At 35.7% G+C, this 11,622-nt stretch overlaps 1 protein-coding gene across 2 annotated transcripts; it reads right to left on the bottom strand.

Moving 5' to 3' along the window:
- Positions 1-1,356: 1,356 nt before the first annotated feature.
- On the bottom strand, positions 1,357-4,617 carry LOC310736356 (uncharacterized protein). 2 transcript variants are annotated; one of them, XM_083559829.1, is made up of 6 exons: positions 4,460-4,603; positions 3,975-4,313; positions 3,326-3,661; positions 2,852-2,965; positions 2,395-2,438; positions 1,357-2,287 (listed from the first exon to the last, which is right to left on the bottom strand). In XM_083559829.1, exons 1-6 carry the CDS (start codon positions 4,527-4,529, stop codon positions 2,156-2,158), a joined length of 1,035 nt encoding a protein of 344 aa, XP_083415955.1. In that variant the 5' UTR covers positions 4,530-4,603; the 3' UTR covers positions 1,357-2,155. The 2 variants fall into 2 exon arrangements, with proteins under 2 accessions (XP_083415955.1, XP_083415954.1); XM_083559828.1 differs by having other exon boundaries at positions 1,454-2,287; positions 3,975-4,316; positions 4,460-4,617.
- Positions 4,618-11,622: the final 7,005 nt, after the last annotated feature.

Genomic DNA, 11,622 nt, shown 5'->3' with positions numbered 1-11,622 from the left:
CCTCCTCACACTTTTCTAAATCTTTTCTAAACAGTTATTGTGTGTGTCTTTATATCTGGTCTGTTTTATAACGGCATGTTTTTTTTTCAAGCAGATCTATTAATTTGTAACCAAAAAATATACTTTGAGATGGAGAGTATAATTCAGTATAATTGAGGTAGTATTTTTAGAGTATATAATTTACCTATAGCAATTTACAATAAAATGGTAATTAAATAAACAATATTAAAAAATTAAATCTGGATTTTTGAAAACACTCTTTTTGAATTAATAATGATATGGTCTATAATATATATATATATAGAGGACATTCACCTACGATGACAATTTCAGACCCCTACATGATTTCTAAGTGGGAGAACTTTCAAAATAGCAGGGTGTTCAAATACTTATTGCCCACATCCCTGTTGCCGTTTCACCACTGTTCCTTCCTTGGAGCCCTTTTGATAGATACTGACCACTGCAGACCAGGAACATCCCACAAGAGCTGCAGTTTTGGAGATGCTCCGACCCAGTCGTCTAGACGTCACAATTTGTCCCTCGCTCAAATCCTTACGTCTATTTTTCCTGCTTCTAACATCAACTTTGAGGACAAAAATGTTTACTTGCTGCCTATTAAATAAATCCACCCACTAACAGGTGCCATGATAAAGAGATCATCAGTGTTCTTTACTTTACCACTCAGAATGTTCTTATATAATAATGCTATGCCTGATTGGTGTATTACAGTACAATGACTACAGTTTTAGTTCTGTCGATGTGGGGGTGTGGTCGAGCACGGGTTTGTGAATGGAGGGTGGGGACAGTGGACTCAAGTGATAAGGATTACACACATTCATAGTTTTGTGTGTATGTGTGTGTGTGTATGTGTGTGTGTGTGTGTGTGTGTGTGTGCGCGCGAGACGTAAACTACAAAACACTGGTAAGCGAAAGTAACCCAAAAGAAAAGGTCAATGTGAAAAAACGCAGATTCTCTTGTTGGTAAGCCGTCGCCTGCCTCCTGTCCTTTTCTATCTGAGTCATCAAGTCTCCATAGGAGGAAATCATGAAGAAACACAAAACCCAATTTAAAGATGCTTTCATTAATTTTAAGGACAAAAAAGTATGAGTAACTCACCCATGTAAATAAATATAATACAAATGCATCCAAAATCTACTAACTAACCAAAACATCATTATATTTGGTGTTAAAGACTGTTTTACTTTAATACATTAAATAATGATTTCAAAAAGGGTTTTGTGTTTATTAATGTTACCTTTAATTAAATTTTCCTGGAGGGTTGAAACTATTAAGTGTAACAAATGTGCAAAAAACAGATCAGGAAAGGGAAAACAATCTTCAAAACAATGCATTAAAAAAATATTTATTTTTGTAAATTTATGGCAAAAATAGATTGCAGCACCTCCATATTTATTTTGTGCTAATTGTCTGTATTTATATTCATTCATTTCCCTAAATTAAATATGAGGGATACTTTAGCCATAGGTAGCTTTACTCTGGATGGTTAATGAATTCAAATGTAAAAATAGTTATAGTTATAGACACCTGATCATCACATTCACATGTGGTTTCTACCCAATATGTTGGCACGAATTTAGAAACATTCAATAGTATAAAATGTCTGTGTATACTGTAGCATTATAATTCTCCTTTCACTGGAACTAAGAGGCCTAGATGCTGGTCCAGCATGACAAGGCACCTGTGTACAAAGCTATGTATGAAGACATGGTGTTGTAAAATTGGAGTAGACGAACTTGAATCTCCTGCACAGAGCCCTGACTTCCTCAACCCCTGAGACATAAACAGATCCAGACTTCATCACCCAACATCTGTACCTGATCTTACTAATGCTCTTGTAGTTGAATGAACACAAATCCCCACAGCCATGTTCCAAATCTAAGTTTTTCTAACTCAGAATGAAGGAGATATTAACATATTTTGAAATATTGTGTATTTCTAACATTGAAATACATGTATTATGTATATTTTTGGCACAACCATGGCTATGTTTGAATCTGCATTCCGATGTTGATGCCTGACAGATCCAGTGTTCCAGTGAAGTAAAGATCATTTAACTTTCAGTTTAAAGTCAGTGTGAACAAACATTCATGAAAACATGTACAGCAGAAAATAAATAGAATTAATAGCATCGATCTAATTCACAGAAAGACATTGCACATCAGAATATATAACATTTTGAGGTTGTTGTTTCTTTACTCGTCCTCTTTTGACCCTCTTCTCATTGAAATGTAAGGCAGCGTAATTCACCTCCACAATCTCACAGTCCTGAAGAAATGGATATGAAATTATTAGAAAATAATATGATACTTTTTAAGTGAAAATCTTTCAAACAATTTCTTTTCAAATGTAATATTTAGATGTCAGATATTTACTTGACTGAGGCTCTTGTGTGTCACAGAAGCTTGTTTGAGTTTCACTGCAGAGCGGGAAAATGCAATCACAGTTTTAATTGTGGCGATTCTGCAAATCATGAGTTAATATTAATACATTAGATCTAATAAATCATGGTTTCTACTGCAATCATTTACACAAGGATTTGCATGTCAGGTGCCTCACATTAATATAGTAAAATATTTGTGAATTATACGTGTGAATTTATTAGTTAGTTTAGGCACCAGTTCAGTACTGTATATCTAATAAATTGAGCGTTTCAGAGTATGTTTATTTCTCTTTTTTTTAAAGTAAATTGGCTGAAATATTGGAAATGTTGCCAGTTTGATGGACACAATGACCTAATAAACAGCAGACTCAAACTATAGAACAGAAATACATTATTCTTTGCACATATTTTGTATTTATGTTTATGTAGTAACTCTACTGCAGGCTTACCACTGCGTTGCCCACAGTTTTTCCATTTACACCATACAGCTTGAGCAAAGATCATGAACACACACACTACCAAAGCTACAGCGAGGCAGATCATTACAGGATCCACAGGTCTCTCTGTAAGTAGGAATAGCAACAAATTAAATGCATTAATCTAATACATGTTTATACATAAATTTGAACTTTGTTTTTACTGTTTGTAGCACAATTTATTTGTTTATTTTTTTTAGGAATTTTCTGAGAGTTTTAATTAATTTGATTTATTTTGCTTCTGAATCCTTTATGCAATAGTTATTATAATAAAGGTCATATATAGACATATATATATATTTATATAGCTTGACAAATATGGACAAATAATACATAAATAAATTAACTTGTTTATAAATAAAACTGCATACAACTTGTACAGTTCTGGCACAAATTTCAATTTATACTTTTTTCACATACAAAATAACACAACATTACACTTCTCACCCAGTTGTACTCGTGTCCCGTTCCCGAAAATGATCTTCCCACACAGGGCCACAGCGCAGTAGTAAGTACCAGTATCATTGAGGCTGAAGATGTTCTTGGACAAGTTGTACACACAGGTGTGTGTAGAAGATTCGCTCTCACACTGTATTCTGTTGTTGTGATGAGTGTAAATGAGTTGAGGATGGGATTGTGATGGAGCAGCTCTGAACCAGAGCACTTGGAGTTCTGCTGCTCTGCTCTCAGAGAGAACCGAACACTGCAGAGTCACTGATGCTCCTGCAGGAACCGAGTCTGATACACTTTCCTGCCGCACTGAAACACTGAAATCTGGTTTACCTGCACAATGTTATATAGACAGTATAAGAGCTTTTTTTAGTTTGGTAAATATGAGAGTGTGACATAAATGTATACTTAAAGTTTCAGCTAAGAATGAAATACACACTTTTTAAAGAAATTAATTACATTTAAATTTGAATTAGAAAATTTTGAACTGCAACACACTGAATTACTTAAAACTTTGATCACACTAGAAAAAGTTTTTTTTTGTTTGTTTTCAAATTAAGTACAAAAAAAAAAAAAAAAACGATTATTGTCTCCCAATGATGTAGCTGAATTGATCCAACTGTGTGTTTTTTTTTTTCATTCTTACCTTTCACTGATAAAAATGTTCCATTTGTAAACCTGGTAAAAAATGTTATATATCCACAATAATACATGGCTTCATCTGATGGTTCCACATCAGCAATCTTTAAATGACATCCTTTTTCTTCTTTCTCAATGCTGAACTTTGGTGACTTGAACTCATCTTCAAATGCAGGTTCACTTTGCACTGAGACCATTACACAAGGCTGATGGCCAACTTTTTGCTTGTACCAAATGATGGAATCTGTGTTTTCTTTTTGCCGTCGAAAGCAGTGCAGAATCACATTATCACCAACAGCAGAAATCACTACGTTCGACTGCTTGATGCTTTTTGTCTCAAAAGAATCTGCTTTGAAGAAGAAAACATTTTCCTTCTATAAGTCATGCACAGAATTTCAACCAGTTGCGCCATTTCCATTTTAATTATCATATGTAATAACATCATGCGTATAATCCCAAACACACAATACCATCCACACTTTCTGAACTTACCAAAAAGCATTGCTGTAATCCCCATCAGCATTATCATCATCATCTTCAGTCTAAGGTGGGTGTGCAGCATAAATACTCTCGCTACACTGTCAGATGGTCAAAATGAACATGCCTCACATTGTGTTAAAGTTTCATGACTAGATCTTGACATCACATGCAGTTTTCTTATGACCTTACCTACTTATGGCCTTAACTAGCAAGCTGGCGGTGGATACCACCTCAGACTCCTCCTCAGACATTTCTGAAGCTTCCTACAGATAGGAATTAAACACCTTCAAAATGTCTTTTTTTAAGTCAGAATATTGAGCCAATTAATATCTGATGTGGTTTATTAAACATTTCAATACACAGTGGATTTTAACAATACTATACAATTTCCAAAGACCTTTTTTAGTTTAATTATACTTTATAATGATATAATGTTCTCTTGTATTAATAATAAAATTGAGTACTAATTCTAGGTAAGAGCAAGTATTTTAGACAATTATACATGATGCAGTTACTACATATAAACATAATTAGTAAATTAAACAAGAACACATAAAGGAACACAAAATAAATTAAGTATCATTTGTAGTAAACTATAAATGTAGTTTATTAGTAAAAAATTAGTAAAAAAATTGTCAATTCATTATTTTCATTGAGTTTTATTATTGTATTTTTATGTAGTTGTCCAATCAATAAATACTACACCAACTCTCATGCCACCTCTAGTGTAGGTGTGTGAAGCTGTGTGTGTGGGTGGGTGTGTGTGTGTGTGGGTGTATTTTAAAAATATATGTCTGTTTTTTTCCATATCTTAAAATAGTTTCAGGTTCACTGGTGAAAGTGTGGTTATTCTGTTCTGCCATGTTCTCTAGCATCTCTCTATTCTACCTCTCCTGGGGTAATTAAACCTGTTCCTGAATTACAAATTACTTCATGTACACCACATACAGTATTTACACTGTTTGAACAACAGTACATGGACTGCTGACCATCAACCTGCATGCACTTCTTCAACATTCAATTTTCAATTGTATTCCCTATGTTGCTGTTATAATAAATTCCACTCTTCTGGGAAGGGTTTCCACTGGATTGTGGGGTGTGGCTGTGGGGATTTGTATTCATAAGCCTATAAGAGCATTAGTGAGCTCAGGCACTGATGTTTGGTGAGGAGGTCTGGGGTTCACTCGCTATTCCAGTTCATCCCCAAGGTATTCAGTAGGGTTTCACAAGTTCTTTTACTTTAACCTTAAACCCCACAACCACGTCATGTTACAGCATACAGAGGCATAAAATACCATCGTATGCTTCCAAAAGTGTGGGAAGGCCTACATATGGTAGTGATAATTAACGGTGCACATATTGTGACCATGTTGTGTTTGACCTCAAGGTCAATTTGAAACCCATATTTTATTGCACCTATCGAGATTCTAGAAGTTCCTGCTCCTATTCTACAAAACTGGTCAAATATGGAGGCCTGAGTGTTTCTCTATTAGAACGGCTTCCAAGCTCCATCTTCTTGACCGCAGTCCTTTTGATAACCAAAGTTGTGCACAAACCATAAATTCATATTTCATAGTATTTTGTATATCTGGAACCTTATATAGAAAATAAAGAGAGATTCCCTCTGCCGAGACAATTCGGAGATAAGGATTGCTACTAATACAGTGCAGTGTCAGAATAAAAACTATTACTGAATGTTAAAAGAGGTCCCCTGGTGATCTAGTGGTTAAGATGCAGCGCTCCCAACCGCTGCAACCCGGGTTCGATTCCCGGTCAGGGAACCATCCCCAGCCACTCTTAGTGCCGGTCCCAAGCCCGGATAAATTGGGGAGGGTTGCGTTAGGAAGGGCATCCAGCGTAAAACATGTGCCAAATCAAACGTGCGGAGGATCCGCTGTGGCGACCCCTAACGGGAGAAGCCGGAAAGAAAGAAAAGAATAAAATGAAATACTTGTAGGTTTTGTAAAGAAACATGGTTGGGGTATTATTCAAATCAATAAGGCATGAATAATCGATACTTAAGCACTTTAGGCGTTTGGGCTTTAATATTTTTAAGGATTAGAAATGCAGAAATTCTAACAGTATCTCCACAGTGTCTGTATTTTAAGAATTTGTACAGTATCGCTTACACAGAATGGCCAATACATTTCCACCTCAAAGTGCATGAGTGGACGTTTGCTATAAAGAGCAGACTGACTGGAATCTCATTTTGGTTTAGGGACAGAACCAAACAGAAATGTATGTAAAAGTTTTTTTCTCTGAAAATCGAAATATGTATGACATATAATTGGTGGAGATGTGCAGGACATTTATACAAGGAAGTGAAGGAGCAAGAAAAATGTATCTGAATATTCAATCAACCATAATAAAAGCATGAGAACAAACACGGATGAGGCCAGGGAACAAGACCAGCTGCTGATTTCTGATTTCTTATCTAGATTTTTCTCATCTGTTTAGTGTTAAAATGATAATAACTGATAAATACATTCCAGTTACATACAGATTTCCTGTAAAATATACTGTATGTATGTATATATATATATATTATTGCATCGATATTATGTATTAATGCAATCACATTTTATTATCTGCATATACAATTAATGTTACAAATTAAAGCTTTCTATATGTCTATTTTTTTTTTTTTCTGAAATGATCAACATGCATAAATGCAAGACAACTGAGTGTGGATTTGGGTGGAGTTTTATTCAGGCCTTAATGCGACTCCTCCTTCAATACTGTCTGACACTAACCAATCACATTCTCTCTCTCTCTCTCTCTGTCTCTCTCTCTCTCTCTCTCTCTCTCTCTCTCTCTCTCTCACCCTCTCTCTCTCTCTCTCTCTCTCTCTCTCTCTCTCTCTCTCTCTCTCTCTCTCTCTCTCTCTCACCCTCTCTCTCTCTCTCTCTCTCTCGCTCACTCATTCTTCATCTTCCTCCCTCACTCGCACCATCTCACAAACACTATGACACTGAGGACAGAATTATTAAAAGTATGTGTCATGAGGCAGGGCATATGTGATGGACGTTTAAACCGTTTTCTCGAAATGATTTCAGTGAATCATCTGTTACACTGAATCATTATGAGAAATGATTATGGGAAATCAACAATAACAAAAAAAAAGCACACAATGCAAATACATCAGTCGAATCAGTCCATACAGGTTAAATATGCATGCAGAATAATTATATATAAATCACAATGAAGGAATTGTAGTTTTCCTACAAATACAAGCAAACTGATCCTTGTTTCATTATGAAGAGCGTGCATTGAAGTGTGTATGTGTGTGTGTGTGTGTGTGTGTGTGTGTGTGTGTGTGTGTGTGTGTGTGTGTGTGCATGTGGTTTTAAGGTGTGTGTTAGTGGTTTTGCAGCCCTGTTTGTCTCGTTGCCCGTTCACACACTGCAACTGTGTTTTATCTCTTCAGGCCGCTCTGACCGCCCGAGTTGCTTTTCTCAGAAACACTGTCGGTTTCTCACCTCTCAAACTTTCCACAGGATGTGTTGCTATTTTTGTGTTTCTCAGGCCACACCGTTGATGCTTTTTATTTTTATTTTTTACACACAATGAAAAATTTGAAACATCTCCAGACATATAGATGTGTAATATTGATAAGATTATTGTAAGATTTCACCCTGCACTTAAATCAGATCTAAACACACGACAGCACGGAAATAATTTTATTATGAAGTCATTTACAGTCAGTGATGTTCAACTGTCAAAAAGGCAGAAGCTGTTGATTAGTCATTTGTTACATCAGCTATTATATATATATATTATATAGTAACACTGCTGCAAAAAGCAGGTTTATATTAATGCGCTTGTTCTAATACATGATATACATGTGAACGCTTGAATGCGGTTTTATGGGAAATAAATGGATTAAAATACGGTTGATTTTCTGAGATTTTCTGTTTAGAGTTTATTTATTATTTATCAAAAGAAATGAAGCTGATAAAAGTAACAGTTATTTACATCTGAATATTTTGTATATTTCTGAATATAATCTGACTGTGTGTGTGTGTGTGTGTGTGTGCGTGTGTGTGTGTGTGTGTGTGTGTGCTTGCGTGCGTGCATGCGTGTATGTAGTTGGTATATATTATAAGAAGTATATGTAATATTGATATGTGTCTATTCTGCTTTTTAAAGAAGTTTGTTTACATTATTTGTAGGGTTTCTGTGCAGTATAAATTTGTGTGCTCGGGTAAACAGGAAGGTACAGTGTGCAAAAACCACACTAAATGTTCCACACCACTCTAAGCGTTAACTTTCCAGGTCAGACCTGTGCATGCTCTCCGAGTCGGCTGAGGAGTCGTGATGGTTAACAAGTTCTTATGAGAGCCAGGGCTGAGAACTCAGAGCTGAAAGGAGCAGTTTTATGTGAAAGAGCATATATATATATATATATATATATATATATATATATATATATATATATATATATGAAAAAAAATCTTATATATCTTTAGATTTACATGTACATTTACATTTGTGGCATTTAGCAGAGTGTTCAGAGCGACGTACAAGAGTGCTTTAAATCTCCAACAATGAATATGCTAGATTACAACTTAATATAAATTAGAATACAACTCTTAAATATAGTCGCTTGAAGATAGTCAGGGACTTCACTGTACGGACATCAAGGGGAAGTCCATTCCACCACCTCAGTGCCAGAACAGAGAAGAGCCTTGAAGTATACTTACCTCTCATTCTGTGAGAAGGTGGTACCAGTCGAGCGGTGCTGGAGATGGTGCTCGTCCAATTTTGGCCTTGAAGGCATCAGTGTTTTGAATCTGATACGTGCAGCTACTGGAAGCCAGTGAAGGAGCAGCAGTGGGGTGGTGTGGGAGAACTTGGGCAGATTGAACACAAGTCGTGCTGCTGCGTTTTGGATCATTTGCAGTAAATGAATAGTGTTCAGAGAAAGACCTGCTAGCAGAGAGTTTCAGTGGTCCAGTCGTAGTTCAGTCGTTAAGGTTTTTTGTTATTGATTGGAAGGTCAGGGGTTCAAACCCCAGCATCGCCAAGCTGGCACTTTTTGGGTTCTTAAGCAAGACCCTTAACCCTCTGTGCTCCTGAGGCACTATAACATGGCAAAAAGTACATGTTTAAAGTAAACAACACCTTTCTATCTTTATTAAAGCCCTTGCGGCTGAAAGAGCACAGATCTCCACAAGCACACTCCAAATCTAGTAAAACATCACCCATCTTATTTCTTCTAATCTCCATCATTACAAGATCAATGTAGAGAAAATTATTATTTTTTTATTTGTTTATTTTTTTTCTGCAGTCCTGTTCTGTGAGGTGATGTCCCTCAGAGATTTGCTTTCTTATTATTATTACCACTTACATTTAAATGTAAATGTACATGTAAGCACTTCAAAGACAATAAATAAATGACTTTAAATTTAATGTGCATTATTACATCCTGTTTACATCATGTTCACACAGTTTTTTTTTTTTTTTACGTTTGACACATTGCTGCGCTTATACAGGAAGACTAACTATAGCTGCTAAATCTAACCACAACAGACGGACAACTTTGGCCTACTGCAAAGTGCATTCAGTATCTCTAGCTGATTTAACACTCATGTGTCAAAGGGTCAAACTTTCTTTCAATACTTTAAAGAAAAAAAATAATAAAAAATGATGTAATATGTCATGTAATAATAATAAGCAGACACACCAGGCAGATTTGTGTTCAAAATACAATGTGTTCATTCAAAAACAAAGACATTTAACCAAACATTTAAATTTTTTACTACATAAATTACTACATAATACAGTTTGTCCTGATAAAACATAAACAATAATCTGACCCATTAGTAACAATGACCATGCATGACAACCTGTGAGGTGTGAGGTGACGTTTAAAGACGTCTGCTCACTGACATACTAAATGTCAATGAGCAGTAAACAGTAAACAGGAAAGAGCTTTTGTTTGATAGGAAATGTAGTTCATCTGCCAATTTCAGGTTTACCACCACAGTAATGCAAGAACATTTGTGAGACATTTATATCCCTGTTTTTATACTGTGCATATTCTATAATTTAATTAAAATATACCTATTGTTTTTTGTTTATTCTCATGATGATGTACAACACTGCAAAAGAGTACAGACGTACAAATAGAGCTGCACAGACCAAAATAAACATGAATTTGCAATGTTATACTGTACTGTGTTTCTTTAAAATGGTGATAGTTTCTATAGCAATGGTGCCATTGTGATGGTATTAAGAGGTGGATTAATTCAGGTAAGACACCACTGAAGGGAAACGTGTATCCTGCCATACACACTGTGTAGAATGTGTTTTGGGACACAGCCTTTAGACTCTGCTTTAGTGCAAAGTGATTTTGGGTAAGGTGGGAAAAAGTGTGTGTGTGCGTGCGTGTGTACATGCGTGTATGTGCGTGCGTGCGTGTGTGTGCTTGTGTGTGTGTGTGTGTGTGTGTGTGTGTGTGTGTGTGTGAGCAGAAATGTAAAAGTTTAAGATCAGAAAGAAACTTGATAAGGAGTGAAATTTTGTCGCTGTCCGTGGTGTTGAAATGTTTGTGACACAATGGACATTGTTTACCATAGCAACATTAACCACAGCTACCAACGCAATCAGATACGGATATCATAAATGTCACAAATGAATGAATGTGGTTAAGATGCGCTCTCACCGCTGCGACCCGGGTTCGATTCCCGGTCAGGGAACCATCCCCAGCCACTCTCAGTGCCGGTCCCAAGCCCGGATAAATTGGGGAGGGTTGCGTTAGGAAGGGCATCCAGCGTAAAACATGTGCCAAATCAAACGTGCGGAGGATCCGCTGTGGCGACCCCTAACGGGAGAAGCCAAAAAGAAATTCCTTTTTTTATGTACAGTTTAAAAATAATAAAAACATATAAAGTGTTTTTAAATAGAGTTTATTAATATAATCTAAAACAAATGTTTTTATATTACATTAAAGATGTAACTGCATTTTCTTAAAAAAATATATAATAATTTTATAATTTAATGAGCTACACAGTTACCAACTATTATACAGTTCTGTTTATCTGATTTGTTTTTATTAAGAATAGTTGGATTTATTAAATGAAACAATCAATTGAATTGAATTGAATTGAATTTACTTATATTATAACAGAAAGTGCACTCATTTGGCAAAAAACCCCCCAGAAATCAAATCT

This window comes from Silurus aristotelis (assembly GCF_946808225.1).
Source record: "Silurus aristotelis genome assembly, chromosome: 14".
Classification (NCBI taxonomy): domain Eukaryota; kingdom Metazoa; phylum Chordata; class Actinopteri; order Siluriformes; family Siluridae; genus Silurus; species Silurus aristotelis.
This window is presented reverse-complemented; position numbering and strand designations above follow the sequence as displayed.

Coding starts and splice junctions, on each gene's coding strand:
- LOC310736356 (XM_083559828.1), bottom strand. CDS start 4,529: ATGCTGCACACCCACCTTAGACTGAAGATGATGATGATAATGCTGATG. Junction 4,317..4,459: donor GATTACAGCAATGCTTTTTG/GTAAGTTCAGAA, acceptor TCTTCTTCAAAG/CAGATTCTTTTGAGACAAAA. Junction 2,439..2,851: donor AAACTGTGGGCAACGCAGTG/GTAAGCCTGCAG, acceptor CCCGCTCTGCAG/TGAAACTCAAACAAGCTTCT.